Source organism: Cyclopterus lumpus, chromosome 14 (genome assembly GCF_009769545.1).
Source record: "Cyclopterus lumpus isolate fCycLum1 chromosome 14, fCycLum1.pri, whole genome shotgun sequence".
Lineage (NCBI taxonomy): Eukaryota > Metazoa > Chordata > Actinopteri > Perciformes > Cyclopteridae > Cyclopterus > Cyclopterus lumpus.
Genome location: NC_046979.1, coordinates 1818113 through 1836610, shown reverse-complemented (window position 1 = coordinate 1836610; position 18498 = coordinate 1818113). Strand labels below are relative to the sequence as shown.

General features: G+C 40.7%; 1 protein-coding gene across 5 annotated transcripts in view; it reads right to left on the bottom strand.

The window, feature by feature from the left end:
* The window catches only part of acsl6 (acyl-CoA synthetase long chain family member 6), a 37343-nt gene extending 19651 nt beyond the window's left edge, over positions 1-17692 (bottom strand). The window contains exons 1-4 of one of the 5 annotated variants that reach the window (XM_034551157.1): positions 6302-6590; positions 5417-5758; positions 3461-3681; positions 2931-3045 (exon numbers count right to left, since the gene is read on the bottom strand). In XM_034551157.1, coding sequence (XP_034407048.1) covers positions 2931-3045; positions 3461-3664 — 319 coding nt within the window. In that variant the 5' untranslated portion in view covers positions 3665-3681; positions 5417-5758; positions 6302-6590. Of the gene's footprint in view, positions 1-2930; positions 3046-3460; positions 3682-5416; positions 6255-6301; positions 6591-16966 lie in introns of those variants that run through there. The other 4 variants (XM_034551154.1, XM_034551159.1, XM_034551155.1 and 1 more) reach the window with 4 other exon arrangements.
* Positions 17693-18498: the final 806 nt, after the last annotated feature.

Genomic DNA, 18498 nt, shown 5'->3' with positions numbered 1-18498 from the left:
CCTAAGTGTGCGTTGCGTGTCCCTAAGTGTGCGTTGTGTGCATTGCGTGTCCCTAAGTGTGCGTTACGTGTCCCTAAGTGTGCGTTGCGTGTCCCTAAGTGTGCGTTGCGTGTCCCTAAGTGTGCGTTGTGTGCATTGCGTGTCCCTAAGTGTGCGTTGCGTGTCCCTAAGTGTGCGTTGCGTGTCCCTAAGTGTGTGTTTTTATGAATGGATTAAATACTTCATGTTGTAACATGAATGTGGTTCAGAGGCCTCTTGATTGACAGCTGGTCATCTTTTTGATCTGCTCGTGTTTAATCCGTTCTATTTTTAGTCCGGGTTATTTATTTTATATTTTTAACCCCTTTGTTCTACGTGTAAAATACATTTATAGTCTCTATATGATGTATAATATGATGTATATGATGTATAATATGATAATATGATTTATAATATGATGTATATGATGTTGTTGGAAGGCCTATAATACTATAATACTATATAATACTATAATGTTATATAATAATATAATGTTATATACTACTATAATACTATAATGTTATATAATAATATAATGTTATATACTACTATAATACTATAATGTTATATAATACTATAATACTATATAATACTATAATACTATAATGTTATATAATACTATAATGTTATATAATACTATAATGTTATATAATACTATAATACTATAATGTTATATAATACTATAATGTTATATAATACTATAGTACTATATAATACTATAGTACTATAATACTATAATACTATATAATACTATAATACTATATAATACTATAATGTTATATAATACTATAGTACTATAATACTATAATACTATATAATACTATAATACTATATAATACTATAATGTTATATAATACTATAGTACTATAATACTATAATACTATAATACTATATAATACTATAATGTTATATAATACTATAATAATATATAACACTATAATACTATATAATACTATAATACTATATAATACTATAGTACTATAATACTATAATACTATATAATACTATAATGTTATATAATACTATAATACTACACAGGACCTACATGAACTATTATAACTTATACTGCATGCAATACTATATAATACTATAATGTGATATAATACTATAATACTACACAGGACCTACATGAACTATTATAACTTATACTGCATGAGAGCACCAGAGAGGACTCTGGGGGGGTGGGAGGACTCCAGGAAGGACCTCCGGCTCCTTATCTGGACTAAGACCCCCGAGACCTTAGAGTCTGACGCGGGTACCCCCCACTGCCCTAAATCACTCCTCCATGAAACACCTGGACGCCTTCTTCCCGTTACGCTGACAGTGCTATATTTCACCATTGTGCAGGTCACAGGGAGGAGAGCTCTGGATGGGGGGGGGGGGCACATTCCTAGTGTGCTGTATGTATCTGATGTACTCTGTACTACAACGTCGTTAAACATCATATACATCATATACGATGTATATGATGTATATGATGTTTAATATGATGTATAATATGATGTTTAATATGATGAATATAATGTATATGATGTTTAATATGATGTATACTATGATGTATATGATGTTTAATATGATGTATATGATGTTATATATGATATATATGTTTAATATGATGTATACTATGATGTATATGATGTTTAATATGATATATATGATGTATATGATGTTATATATGATATATATGTTTAATATGATGTATATGATGTTTAATATGATGTATACTATAATGTATATGATGTTTAATATGATGTATATGATGTATATGATGTTATATATGATGTATATGATGTTATATATGATATATATGATGTATATGATGTTATATATGATATATATGATGTATATGTTATATATGATATATATGATGTTTAATATGATGTATATGATGTATAATATGATGTATATGATGTTTAATGTGATGTATATGATGTATAATATGATGTATATGATGTTTAATATGATGTATATGATGTATATGATGTTATATATGATATATATGATGTATATGTTATATATGATATATATGATGTTTAATATGATGTATATGATGTATAATATGATGTATATGATGTTTAATGTGATGTATATGATGTATAATATGATGTATATGATGTTTAATGTGATGTATATGATGTATAATATGATGTATATGATGTTTAATATGATGTATATGATGTTTAATATGATGTATATGATGTATATGATGTATATGATGTTATATATGATGTATATGATGTTTAATGTGATGTATATGATGTATATGATGTTATATATGATGTTTAATATGATGTATATGATGTATATGATGTTTAATATGATGTTTAATATGATGTATATGATGTTTAATATGATGTATATGATGTTTAATGTGATGTATATGATGTTTAATATGATGTATATGATGTATACTATGATGTATATGATGTTTAATATGATGTATATGATGTATATGATGTTATATATGATGTTTAATATGATGTATATGATGTTATATATGATGTTTAATATGATGTATATGATGTATATGATGTTTAATATGATGTATATGATGTATATGATGTATAATATGATGTATATGATGTTTAATATGATGTATAATATGATGTTTAATATGATGTATATGATGTTTAATATGATGTATATGATGTTTAATATGATGTATAATATGATGTTTAATATGATGTATATGATGTTTAATATGATGTATATGATGTTTAATATGATGTATATGATGTTTAATATGATGTATATGATGTTTAATATGATAAAATTGTGTATAATACTACAATAACAATATGATGTATAATATGATGTATAATATGATAAAGTTGTGTATAATACTACAATAACAATATGATGTATAATATGATAAAGTTGTGTGTTTGTGTAACCTCTCACACGCGACCTACCGGAGACGTGCAGGCCTCTCTGGAACACCTCGTACATGGTCCTGGCGTCGTCATGGTAATGGCTCAGCAGCTTGGAGCCGTCGCCCATCATGGACCTGCGAGCTCCATCTTCATGCTGAGAGGAAGAAGCACACTCGTCTTCATCACGGCTTCTCTTGAGTCGGTGTGTGTGTGTGTGTGTGTGTGTGTGTAAACAAGCTTTTATACACACAGAGCAGCATTTAATAGTGACAGTTTTATTAATTGTGTAACAGTGATGTACACACTTATAATGGAATCAAAGTGAAGAGAATGTTATTGTTATTATTATTATTATTAATTAAAAAGATTAATTATATAATAATGATAATAATTAATTAATTATTATTATTAATAATATTATAATTAGTAGGTACTAATCTTTCACACACCTACAATACAACGTATAAATATAAATTATGTGTGCATGTCGTACATCCTGGTATTTTTTTGGCACACTGCATTTGACGTACAATATCTTCTTAAAAATGCATCTGTGAGCTCCATCTTACCGGCACCTCCTCGGACTGGTGCAGCAGGCTGCAGGGGGGCTTGATGGGCCGGGGCCGGGTGGCCAACCAGTACGCCAGCACGGCGGTCAGAGCGCCGATGCCCACCAGCGTGGAGGTCGGCAAGGAGCGGAAGAAATGTCCCAGGTCCTCCAGCTCCGGTATCCTCAGGCCGCTCATCATCTCCTGGGCCTGCATCTTCTCCATCAGGGTGGAACTCAGCTCTGCAGGGGAGGAGAAACAAATACAGTTTACATGTATGTGTGCATGAAATAATCAGCTGCATTCTCTCTCCTGACCACCAGGGGGCGACTCCTCTGGTTGTATAGAAGTCTATGCTTCATGTGTTAAAGCTGCATTCTCTCTGTTGACCACCAGGGGGCGACTCCTCTGGTTGTATAGAAGTCTATGCTTCATGTGTTAAAGCTGCATTCTCTCTCCTGACCACCAGGGGGCGACTCCTCTGGTTGTATAGAAGTCTATGCTTCATGTGTTAAAGCTGCATTCTCTCTGTTGACCACCAGGGGGCGACTCCTCTGGTTGTATAGAAGTCTATGCTTCATGTGTTAAAGCTGCATTCTCTCTGTTGACCACCAGGGGGCGACTCCTCTGGTTGTATAGAAGTCTATGCTTCATGTGTTAAAGCTGCATTCTCTCTCCTGACCACCAGGGGGCGACTCCTCTGGTTGTATAGAAGTCTATGCTTCATGTGTTAAAGCTGCATTCTCTCTGTTGACCACCAGGGGGCGACTCCTCTGGTTGTATAGAAGTCTATGCTTCATGTGTTAAAGCTGCATTCTCTCTGTTGACCACCAGGGGGCGACTCCTCTGGTTGTATAGAAGTCTATGCTTCATGTGTTAAAGCTGCATTCTCTCTGTTGACCACCAGGGGGCGACTCCTCTGGTTGTATAGAAGTCTACGCTTCATGTGTTAAAGCTGCATTCTCTCTGTTGACCACCAGGGGGCGACTCCTCTGGTTGTATAGAAGTCTACGCTTCATGTGTTAAAGCTGCATTCTCTCTCCTGACCACCAGGGGGCGACTCCTCTGGTTGTATAGAAGTCTATGCTTCATGTGTTAAAGCTGCATTCTCTCTGTTGACCACCAGGGGGCGACTCCTCTGGTTGTATAGAAGTCTATGCTTCATGTGTTAAAGCTGCATTCTCTCTGCTGACCACCAGGGGGCGACTCCTCTGGTTGTATAGAAGTCTATACATCACTCACATTTACACTCACACTCACACACACACTCACTCACACACACACTCACACTCACTCACTCACACACTCACTCACACACACACTCACACTCACTCACTCACACACACACTCACACACTCACACTCACACACTCACACTCACACACACACACACACACACACACGTGCGATGCACATTGATCTGGGGGCTGACTCGAGGGTTTCCTTCCCTTCCGCGAGAAATGAGCCACCTGACCGAGCCAATGGCGCCGGAGCACTGCTGGAGCTCACAGCCAATCAGAATCACTTCCTGTCTGCCGTCTCTCTGTCTCTCTCGCTAACACACCAACACACACACACACCAACACACACACACACCAACACACACACACACCAACAGCGGTAGGTATAAATATCTGAGGCCGTGGGAACGCCGGCTTTCTCGATCACCAGTATATTTTATATATATACGTATATATATATATGTTACATATATATATACGTATATATATATATATATATATATATATATATATGTTACAGTCTCACAGCCTTTTTTTCTAATACCTCTTAATTGATAATATATACAAAAACAACCACACAAACAACAACAAACAGCAGATTCAGAAACACAATGCATCGCGATTGGATCGTATATATATATATATATATATATATATATATATATATATTTATATATTTCTACTGGCTGTAAAACGGTGGATAGACACGTTTTAACTCTTCACAATAAAAGTCCCACCTTTTATTTGTATTTGTAGACTTGTTTTTAGTCGACGTTTCACTTCCTGTGTACAGAAAGTCTTGAATCTTGCGACATCCTGACGGCCGGTAAATAACGTTATGACGTGTCACCACGGTTACGGCACACAGCAGCGATTGCTCAACACCCTACGAGCTACGATACCTTCAACCGCTCGACGGGGAGTTCTTGGAGCTCGAACCCTCTCGAGGGCACGAAACTCAGTCACCTCGGTACTGAGAAACGTCTGCGTGGCCCGTACTGTGCCTTTAAGACCTCTTCTCTTTACTTCTCACTGCATCGAGCTGCTGACTTCCTCTTCTTTTTCGTCCCCTTTTCGTTCTGCAGTTCCAGTGGTGGCAAAAAAACGTTGAGCGTTGGTGGTAAATAATAGAAACCACAGTCGAGACGTCAAAGTTAATTGTGGGATGAAATGTGCTGCTGAGTGCACCGAGTCGCCCGCTGAGCGCAGCTGGACTCGGTCCCAAAAGTCGGGGCTTAATTGCCGTAAAGACACGAGGAAATGGAAAGATAATCTGGTGTTTGGAATGAACAGAGGCACAGAGGAAAAGTAAAACATGGTAATGGTTCAAAAAGGTTTTGACTATTTGATCCTTTGAGTTAAATTTAGGATTTGATGTTTACGAATCCTTCAGTAACAGGAAGGCCCTCTAGTCCAACATCTCGGAGCCTTCAGTATCGTGGCTGAATCTTTAAAGAGCCATTTAAACAAACAAACACAAACAGGCGTGGCCACATCCGGACGGTGTAAAGCGCCAATGGGAGGCGATCACATGACCGTTGCAGCCGTTAAGGTGTCAAAGTCGTGGCCCCCGGAATCGGCTCTACGTCACACGATCCTGCCAAAGGCAGAATAAAACTCACCGGGCCGCAGAGGCCGCGACGTAATCAGCAGCGCGCGTAGCGTTAGCTCCTTTCGCCGTTAGCTCCTTTCGCCGTTAGCTCCTTTCGCTGTTAGCGGTTTGCCAAACACGCCGTCGGAGATAAAAAATAATAAAAGAAACCAGCGAGCCGACTAAAAGACTGACGACGTACGCGGCTAACGGGCTGGAAAGTGCTGTGCAACACACGTCACTTAAGCTCAAAAACAAGCGGCGACGTACGCACGCAAGTCAACGTCATCGGCCGGGTGGCTAACGTTCACACACACTGACGTCAGTGTGTGTGAACGTTAGACAAAACAACCGCGGCCGGCCGGGCGTCGTTGTCATTAGTGTTGATAAGAGTTGTGAGGAGCCAGCAGGCCGAGATAACAAAGAAAACAATAAATATTTCATATGTTTAATACAAAGACTTTTATAGATACATATATATGTGTCTATATGTGTGTATATGTATACATGTACATATATACATATGTATACTGTATTTATATATATATATATACATATACATAGATATATATACAGTTATGTACATATATACTGTATGTATATCTATGTATATATATATGTATACATATATATACTCTATTTTATAGATATGTTTATAAATATACATATATATGTTATTAAATCTATATATATACTGTGTATATATATGTATATATAAATACATATATATATTTTACTGTTTTTACATATGTAAATATGTATATCTGTACATACATATTTATACTGCTTATATATATATGTATATATAAACCGTATAGATGTACATATATACACACTGTTTATGTGTAGGTTTTTAATACACATATTTTTATATATATATATATATATTTATTATACATACAGTATAATAAATGAAGATCGATACCCACAGATTTTTAACGTGTGCTTTACAAAAGAAAGAAAAATAAATATTACATGAAATAAACAGAGCTTTAACCAACATGTGTGTTGTCCTTAAACAGTGAAACACAACAACACACAAACAAGTTGTTCAGATTTCATTGTTCTCCACATTACGGGAGCTTCATACCGCATATATCCCATAATGCACTGCTCCACGTTACGGTGCAGCCGTTGTATCTGACGGGAGGGTCGATGACAAAGCACCAGCACAGGCACACGGGCGCGATCATTTCCATGTGGACACGAGCAGCTGACCCGTGTAATGAACACAAACAAACAAACAAACAAACAAACACAAACAAACAAGCCTCCGTGCCATCAGGCGAGCACCAGGCTTCATCTCCGATGATGATCTAAGGTCAAAATCGGACAAAAATCTAAAAGGAGGAAAACATTTTGGTCCCTGACACAAAGTTCTTAAAGGGACAGTTCACCCCTTTTATACCCTTTTGTGCCGTTTATCCATCTCGATTGTTTTGGAGTTGTCCGCGGTCGAGATGTCTGCCGTGGAACCACAGCTCTTTGTTTAGGAACTAAAGGGACCTGTCCCTTTAAGACAGACTCCTCCCCCATGACCTACTGACCCCAGTGTCTCAAATCAACCGTAAATGGGGATCGTTGAGTCTTGGACTGTCTTTAGCTGTTTCAAGCATACTGTTGATTCGTGAAGTAACATCGTACACGTACATAAACAAACTGTTTATTAATCGCATGCACCAAAAAGTGTTAGGGAATAATCAGACAAATCAAGAAATGCTGAATCATTAACTATAAAGAGTCAGAAGTAGAATCTGCAGCCTCAGACCGTAGATGAGAGGTGGACGGTGGCGATTCGGCCATCTTGGATTTTGACACTGGAGGTGTACGCATGTGTATAGGTTATTAAAAATGACGTTTTTAATAAAAATGACGTTTTTAACGAGCGGCTTAGATAAACGGGGGGGTTTGCTCAGCTGTCTCAACCTTCTCTCCTCTGCAGCCCACGACTCTGTTTGGAGTCCAGGGACACACACACACACACACACACACACACACACACACACACCCCCCCCGTTGCCTTCTACAAAGCGTGTTGCTTCAGCTGCCTGACAGCAGAGCAGCAGGTCAGCCACAACAACCTTTATCAGCCTGTGAACTCAGAGGCCTCCTCCGCTGCTTTAATTTGGGGGAAATCACGCCATAAAAGAACCCGTCCATCGCCCCTCCAGCTGTTATGAACGCGGAGCTTTAGAGATGAACGTGACACTTTGGCTTTAAGGTTCTATTACTTGTTTTTTAAAGCACTTTGTGGTCTTGAACCGGCGTGTTTAGAGTGTCTGAACCGGTTTGGACCGGTAGTTTAAGTAAAAAGACCTGCACTCTTATTGTTTTTTTAAATAAGTATAAAATATTCTATTTTATTTTCTACTTGTCTTTTTGTATTTAAGTTGTAGAATATTATTATATTTTATTTATTATTTATCTTATTGTACTGAAGTTGTAGAATTATATTCTATTCTATTTAATTGTTATTTTATTTATCACTTATCTTGTCGTATTTAAGTTGTAGAATATTATTATATTTTATTTTATTGTTATTTTATTTATCACTTATCTTATTGGATTTAAGTTGTAGAATATTATTATATTTTATTTTATTTATCACTTATCTTGTTGTATTTAAGTTGTAGAATATTATTAGATTTTATTTTATTGTTATTTTATTTATCAATTATTGTATTTAAGTATTGTACTATATTTTTTACTATTACTGCTATTATAACTTTTAATTCCATTTTATTACATTTTAATAATTTCCACATCTCGCTTGCATTTTTCCCAAATTGTCATATTTCAAATAGTTTTTCTCTTCACACTTTGAACTTCGACCTGTTTGAAAAGAAGCCGTAGAAATAAAGTTTGAAGTATTGTTGACACGATCCGACAATTTACATGATTTCCTTTGACTTTTATTCGGGATATTCAATCAAACTTCTAAATCCAGTCGAGACAGGAAGCTGTCGCAATGATCTCCATCGCACCGAATCAATCAATCAATGGAGGAATTGATCAATCTGATGCGACACCAATCAATGTCTAGCTTGGAGACAGATGTGTCACCCAGAGGGAGCTCTAATAATAAAAATAAATATCTCCTCTCTTGCAAAACATTGAGAGCTCCAGCTGTGCACGAACAGCTGCAGGAAAACAGTCCTTTTAACTCTTTAAATGCTTCGTCCTCAGAAGGGACTCTACACACTGAATTAGCTGCAGGTGGATAACGTGCACGAGTGAGCACGAGTGTGCACGAGTGTGCACGTCGGTGGCGGGGAGCCCCCGAAGCCGATCGGTTCTCCCAGAAGGCTTCGTGTGGAGGAACCGAGGGCGTGAAGTTACCACCGAGGGATTTATTAATGTGATCGTGGCGAAAATAAAGGAAAACCTTCAGATGTTTCTACGCCATTAAAAAAGCCAAAACGTGCTCCCGGAGTGTTTTGGGGAAGGGAGTTCGTCTCCGTGACTCCATCCCACAATCAGCTCGCCATGAAAGTGGCTCTGATTGGTCCCCTGAGGACCCGTGAAAGGTTGGAGTCACTTCATTTAATTACATCAGTTCGATAACCAATAAAAATAACCAGTTAGAATAAAAGATAATGTGGCTTATTGTTAAAAACCTATAAAACGTTTTACACCCTCCATTTCTTTTTTATACGATTATTTTTTATAGATTTATTTAACTGGTTTACTAAATAATCTCCACGTCAAATGTATTGTTGTTTACATTATCCATTATTTATTTGTTTTAGTTGCCGGTGTTTTGTCAATGAGAGCAAATGCAGACAAAACGAAGACCTTATGGAAATGTGCATTCACACTCGTGATTCCACCTGAAGAGACGCAGCGCTCGACCCCCGTGACCTCTGGGGCTGAAAGTGGAGGGAGAGGAACGCAGCCCTGCGTCCTTAAGCCCCGCCCCCATGGGCCCATCTGGGGGCCGTCACCAATGATTAGAGTCCAGCGTGGGGGGGGATTACAGCCTATTAGAGGATGACCAGCAGTAACCTCGCTCTATTTGAAGACATCCCACCATGCTTCAATGCGTTTCATCTCTTCCATTAAAGATGTGCAACGGAAAGAACGCCGCTGTGCGTTCAACCTTTTTATGGATCCAGAGGTAAATATTAATGAGTGTTTTTAATCTGAACCTGAAAACCCGGACGTGTCGTCGTGTGGAGATGATTTGTTACCCAAATCCTGGACTTCAGAAACGTCTCGGAGCCTAATCCTCCTCTCACATCCTCGTTCCTCCACGAGTCCACTTCCTGCCCGCTGTCGCTGAGGGCTAATTGCACTGACCCCCCCCCCCCCACCCCCCCACTCTCCCCCCACCCCCCCCCCCCCACCCCCCCACCCCCCCTCATCCTGAATTCATGTGCAACACAACAGGTGATTGCATTTCATTCATAAAACAAAGCGACATAAAGATGCAGAAGAAAGAAGTCGTACAGATGATACTCGGCACATCAGAAATGTGTGTGTGTGTGTGTGTGTGTGTGTGTGTGTGTGTGTGTGTGTGTGTGTGTGTGTGTGTGACCGTCACGTTAAGCTGAGGCAAAGCAAGAGGAAGTCAGCGTGCTTGGCCTGGTTTGGGCCTCGCTGGCCTCCGTATCACACCACCCTCCGCTCGACAGACGCTCGCCCCTCCCTCCACCACTCTCTCTCCCCTCCCCCCTACTCTTTCCTCTCACACACACACACACACACACACACACACACACACACGCGCACACACACACACACACACACACACACTGTATGCAAATACACACATTTGCCTAGACGGGTGATATTTGCACGTTTTAAAACACACCGGCACTAAACGAGGTCGCTCTCAGTTTGATTTGACTAGCAAATCGAGGAAGAAGGATCGCCTCTTCTTTGTGATTAATACTGGAAAACGTGCACGTGCACGTGCACGTGCATCCCGTCACGGGGGTCAAGTGGCCGGCGGCGGCTCCGTCTTCCAGCGTCCTGGTTAGAGGAGGTCTGAGAGGGTTCCATGTGAAAAGAGACCAGCACGAACCGAACGGAGGACAACGGCACTGAGGCCTGGTCCAGCACTGAGGCCTGGTCCAGCACTGAGGCCTGGTCCACCACTGAGGCCTGGTCCAGCACTGAGGCCTGGTCCACCACTGAGGCCTGGTCCAGCACTGAGGCCTGGTCCACCACTGAGGCCTGGTCCACCACTGAGGCCTGGTCGCCTGGTCCAGCACTGAGGCCTGGTCCACCACTGAGGCCTGGTCCACCACTGAGGCCTGGTCCAGCACTGAGGCCTGGTCCACCACTGAGGCCTGGTCGCCTGGTCCAGCACTGAGGCCTGGTCCAGCACTGAGGCCTGGTCCACCACTGAGGCCTGGTCCACCACTGAGGCCTGGTCCACCACTGAGGCCTGGTCCAGCACTGAGGCCTGGTCCACCACTGAGGCCTGGTCGCCTGGTCCAGCACTGAGGCCTGGTCCAGCACTGAGGCCTGGTCCAGCACTGAGGCCTGGTCCACCACTGAGGCCTGGTCCACCACTGAGGCCTGGTCCACCACTGAGGCCTGGTCCAGCACTGAGGCCTGGTCCACCACTGAGGCCTGGTCCAGCACTGAGGCCTGGTCCACCACTGAGTCCTGGTCCACCACTGAGGCCTGGTCGCCTGGTCCAGCACTGAGGCCTGGTCCACCACTGAGGCCTGGTCGCCTGGTCCAGCACTGAGGCCTGGTCCACCACTGAGGCCTGGTCCAGCACTGAGGCCTGGTCCACCACTGAGGCCTGGTCCAGCACTGAGGCCTGGTCCACCACTGAGGCCTGGTCCAGCACTGAGGCCTGGTCCAGCACTGAGGTCTGGTCCACCACTGAAGCCTAGTCCAGCACTGAGTCCTGGTCCAGCACTGAGGCCTGGTCGCCTGGTCCAGCACTGAGGCCTGGTCCACCACTGAGGCCTGGTCCACCACTGAGGCCTGGTCCAGCACTGAGTCCTGGTCCACCACTGAGGCCTGGTCCACCACTGAGGCCTGGTCCAGCACTGAGGCCTGGTCCAGCACTGAAGCCTGGTCCACCACTGAGGCCTGGTCCAGCACTGAGGCCTGGTCCAGCACTTTAGTTGGAGCCATTACTGCACGGTGTGAGGAAGAGGAGGAACGTTGAAGGCTGAATCAGCAACAAGCCACTCGGAGAGGAGCCAGACTGGCTGAAACTATTGATTACACCAGGACTGAGACTTTAGAGTATGTGATCTTATAGAGACTAAATGTGATCTTATAGAGACTATATGTGATCTTATAGAGACTATATGTGATCTTATAGAGACTAAATGTGATCTTATAGAGACTATATGTGATCTTATAGAGACTAAATGTGATCTTATAGAGACTATATGTGATCTTAAAGAGATTAAAGAGACTAAATGTGATCTTATAGAGACTAAATGTGATCTTATAGAGATTAAAGAGACTATATGTGATTTTATAGAGATTAAAGAGACTAAATGTGATCTTAAAGAGACTAAATGTGATTTTATAGAGACTATATGTGATTTTATAAAGACTAAATGTGATTTTATAGAGACTATATGTGATCTTATAGAGATTAAAGAGACTATATGTGATCTTAAAGAGACTAAATGTGAATTTATAGAGATTAAAGAGACTATATGTGATCTTATAGAGATTAAAGAGACTATATGTGATCTTATAGATACTATATGTGATCTTATAGAGACTAAATGTGATTTTATAGAGACTATATGTGATCTTATAGAGATTAAAGAGACTATATGTGATCTTAAAGAGACTAAATGTGATCTTATAGAGATTAAAGAGACTATATGTGATCTTAAAGAGATTAAAGAGACTAAATGTGATCTTAAAGAGACTAAATGTGATCTTATAGAGATTAAAGAGACTATATGTGATCTTAAAGAGACTAAATGTGATCTTAAAGAGATTAAAGACACTAAATGTGATGTTATAGAGATTAAAGAGACTATATGTGATCTTATAGAGATTAAAGAGACTATATGTGATCTTAAAGAGACTAAATGTGATCTTATAGATACTATATGTGATCTTATAGAGACTAAATGTGATTTTATAGAGACTATATGTGATCTTATAGAGACTAAATGTGATTTTATAGAGACTATATGTGATTTTATAGAGATTATAGAGACTATATGTGATCTTATAGAGACTATATGTGATCTTATAGAGACTATATGTGATCTTATAGAGATTAAAGAGACTATATGTGATCTTATAGAGACTATATGTGATCTTAAAGAGACTAAATGTGATCTTATAGAGATTAAAGAGACTATATGTGATTTTATAGAGATTAAAGAGACTATATGTGATCTTATAGAGATTAAAGAGACTATATGTGATCTTATAGAGACTATATGTGATCTTATAGAGACTAAATGTGATTTTATAGAGACTATATGTGATCTTATAGAGATTAAAGAGACTATATGTGATCTTAAAGAGACTAAATGTGATCTTAAAGAGATTAAAGAAACTAAATGTGATTTTATAGAGATTAAAGAGACTAAATGTGATATTAAAGAGATTAAAGAGACTAAATGTGATTTTATAGAGATTAAAGAGACTATATGTGATTTTATAGAGATTAAAGAGACTATATGTAATCTTAAAGAGAATAAATGTGATCTTATAGAGACTATATGTGATCTTAAAGAGATCAAAGAGACTAAATGTGATCTTAAAGAGATTAAATGTGATCTTAAAGAGATTAAATGTGATTTTAAAGAGACTATTTGTGATCTTAGAGATTAAAGAGACTAAATGTAATCTTAAAGAGATCAAAGAGACTAAATGTGATCTTAAAGAGATCAAAGAGACTAAATGTGATCTTATAGAGATCAAAGAGACTAAATGTGATCTTATAGAGATCAAAGAGACTAAATGTGATCTTAAAGAGCTCAAAGAGAATAAATGTGATCTTATAGACACTATATGTGATCTTAAAGAGACTATTTGTGATCTTAAAGAGATTAAAGAGACTAAATATGATCTTAAAGAAACTAAAGAGACTATATACTATAACCCTGGAAATTAGGAGAAAAATGCCTCAAGAACGTCACAAGATAATCAACCCAATCACAGAAACGACCTCTCTCTCTCTCTCCCTCTCTCCCTCTCTCTCTCTCTCTCTCTCTCTCCCTCTCCCTCTCTCTCCCTCTCTCTCTCTCTCTCTCTCTCTCCCTCTCTCTCTCTCCCTCCCTCTCCCTCTCTCTCCCTCTCTCTCTCTGTCTCTCCCTCTCTCTCCCTCCCTCTCCCTCTCTCTCCCTCTCTCCCTCTCTCTCCCTCTCTCTCTCTCTCCCTCTCTCTCTCTCCCTCCCTCTCCCTCTCTCTCCCTCTCTCTCTCTGTCTCTCCCTCTCTCTCCCTCCCTCTCCCTCTCTCTCCCTCTCTCTCTCTCTCTCTCCCTCTCTCTCTCTCCCTCTCTCTCTCTTGTTATCAGGCTATCAGCACCGTACATAATTGATGGGGAAATGGATGATTTTATATTTCCTGAGAAGACTCTGCAGATGAAGCGCTGGGTTTTACTCCTTTAGCTAGCTACCTCCACCACGTCACAGTCACGGAACACAGCGAGCACCGAATGGACTGCTGGTCTCGGCCTAAATACTTTAAATTCCCCTTCAAGATGGCCGTCACGTTTCAATTAGCTACTGGTAATCGCCAGCGGTGACCGCTAGCTAGCCGCTAGCATGCTGACTACTGTTGTGCTAGCATACCGCGGCGTAGGGAGGCGTTTATTACACAATATTTAGGCTTGAGTTCAAATACTTTGCCCTAAAATGCCAAGATGTTGGAGTCTGAATGCATTAACAACACCATCAAATACCTATTTCAAAAATTAATCCACACCTACTTTTTAAAACCACTACTTTCCAATTGAAGCCAGAATATAAAACCCTCTGTCATCCTGTATATATGTATATATATAATAATAATTATAAATTGTATATATTAATTGTATAATATATATACTGTATATTATACAATTAATATATACAATTATAAGTAATTGTATATATATATACAATTAATAATATATATAATTAATTATATATATATAATTAATTATAATTTAAAACCCTTTGGTTATTTTCTTGCCGCCATCCCTTTTTAATCAAATATTGAGGAGGGAAAAAGAATAGGTTTACACGCCGTGTGGGGCTGCACTCAATGCTGATTAAAATGAATTATTCATGTTTAGGAGCAGCAGGGTGTTGGGATGCGCCGTCAGGTTAAAGGTGTCATGAATCTTCCTCGAGCGTCACTATAATGTATATCTTTAACAGCTGATTTTAATATTAATACACCAGCCCAAATTATAGCTGCTTATTTGTGACACTTAGCATGCATGCGTTTTCTGCAGCTCCCGAGGACCTATACTCTTTGGCGGAGGAACACATCGTTACACCTGTCCACCGTCAATCTACTGACCCTGTGTGTTTAAAAAACAATTAAATCAATCCGCCACTGAGCGTTTACACGGTTTCTTTGACGTCATATTGCGTAACCCTCCGCGCCTCACGACGCCTCTAATCCCGTCTGTAACGCGGCTCAAATGAGGATTATATCTTTTACACAAAAAAAAACCTCCTCGCGCACGTGAAAGACGAGCCCCGGTCTGCGGGCTCGAGGTCTAAACCGGGAGCTTTTTGTTTTTTCTTTCGCCGGTAGGCCGCAAGGATTTCAGCACCCCCATGTCTCCTGGACAGCTCCGTCCAATCAGAGGCGGCCGTTCGAGGCGCGTCATCCCCCTCCCCCCCCCCCCCCCCCCCCCCCCCCCCCCCTCCATCACCAAGCCATGGCGGAGAGACAACAAATAAATAAAAAAGAAGGAAATAAAATGCTGAGTTTCACAACCGACAACCGGCTTCCTGTCAACCGGACGCGTTCGGTGTGGAATCAACGTGCGCGAGGTGGAGGTGCGCTGCGGGGGGGGGGGGGGGGGGGGGGGGGGGGGGGTTGCGCGAGACAAGGCCGCAGATAGCGCGTTTTAGATGACGTGTGTCCGGTTTCTACGCACAATGTCACACGACCTCAGCAGCTGGTCGGCCTCAAACGCTCATGTGTGATCCCGTTCGGGTTATAGTCACAACATCCCTCTTTCCTTTGATGGTGACATTCAGTTACACGCACGCGCACACACACACGCACACACACACACACACACACACACACACACACACACATACACACACGGAAATGAAATCTGCAGAATGACCCACAGGCATTGAGCTGCATGGCAGCCCCGCTGTAAACCTGACGTGCACGAGGTAAATAATAATAACAATAGGAGCCCGGAGCGGGGCCGCTCAGGTGGTCCGAGCTGAAGCCGCTCGGATGTCGCACCTTTGCACAGGGGTTGCGTTCAAACACGTGTGGAGGGTTCTTTTGGGACACATTGTCACCGGCGTCATCACAGTGCAGGCAAGGCGCCAACTGCATACATATAAATAGATATATTTAGTAAAAATTACGCTCGAGCCGGAATAGAAACGCCACAAGCCCCCGATGGATGGAACACAAAAAGCCGGCATTGAATGACACACGATGCTCCTCAGCCTCCCAGAGAAAGGTGCATCGCGTGTCACAGCCACAGGCCCCCTTTGCTATGCTAAATGTTTAAAACACAAATATAAAGATTAATACGAAGAAATATCGCAAACTCACCTAATATAATCCAGAGCGACCCAGAGACCAAAACGAATGCGAGCATGTCTTTCTCATCGAGTCAGCGGAACCGGTGCAGGAGCGGCTCAGAACTGCAGCAGCGACTGCAGCAAGTCGCCGACAATCTGAGAGATTAAGAAGGGAGGGGAAGGGGAAGGGGGGAGGAGGAGAGGGGGGGGGGGCTATGTATCTGAGGCAGACCACAGTGGGGGAGCTGGGCAGGAGATGGCGACGGCCAGCAGGGCTTTAATGTGGAGCAGGAAAAGGGTCAAAAAACAACCGACTCCGGCCCATTAAAGCATCCTTCCCCCCGGTGGGGTGTTCCACCTTCACCCAGTTGGCTGCGGCGCAACGGCAGACTCACCCGGCTGCACCGACGGGGCTTATAGGTCGGACGGAAGATGCAGATGAAGGTTACCGGAGGGGGTGGACGGTCTATTCGGGATGCACACGCACAAACCAGGTCTTCATATGATTGTTATATATCTTTGCAATCGTGCAATTCTGCAAAAATCGTTCCTGATTATTTAAATACTCTTGTCGAAATAGTACCAACGCCTGTGTATTTTCTAATATACTGTAGATATAAATACATATATATATTTACTTAATACATTTTGGGTTTATCCGAAAAGCAGCTGTGCTATTTTGGTATCGGTGGCACATCACACCATAAACGTCCTGCAGCTGAGCGCCGCTTTGACACACAGTACCTTTTGCATCAGGGTCACGTGGTGCAGTAAGACACGCCCAATGAACTAAAGTAACCTTGAGATGGGCCGACAAAAGGGAGAGAGGCAGTGGGGGTGAGACAAACAATAATAATTCTTATTATTATTAAAAGATAGATTATTTTATTTATTTAATAAGAAGAATTATTAGCATTATTACTATTATGAATAGTAATTTGTGCATCACTGTTTGGCTCAAGGACATTTTACATCCTGTTATTCAGACTGGCAACTCTTAAACACAACTTCATCCATTAAGGTTCGCGGTCTTTATTTGCCATTTGGGCACAGACCAACACATTGGAATTATTGCGAGTCAACAACTTAGGAAATAAAAACACACTATAATAAGAAAGAAAAAGAAAAATGATTTAAAAAACACGATACAGAAGGTGGTAATGTGTACAGAAAGGTACAGAAAGGTGGTAATGTGTACAGAAAGGTGGTAATATGTACAATAAAGGTGGTAATATGTACAATAAAGGTGGTAATGTGTACAGAAAGGTGGTAATATGTAAAATAAAGGTGGTAATGTGTACAGAAAGGTGGTAATATGTACAATAAAGGTGGTAATGTGTACAGAAAGGTGGTAATATGTACAAAAAGGTGGTAATATGTACAATAAAGGTGGTAATGTGTACAGAAAGGTGGTAATATGTACAAAAAGGTGGTAATATGTACAATAAAGGTGGTCATATGTACAGAAAGGTGGTAATATGTACAATAAAGGTGGTAATGTGTACAGAAAGGTGGTAATGTGTACAGAAAGGTGGTAATATGTACAGAAAGGTGGTAATATGT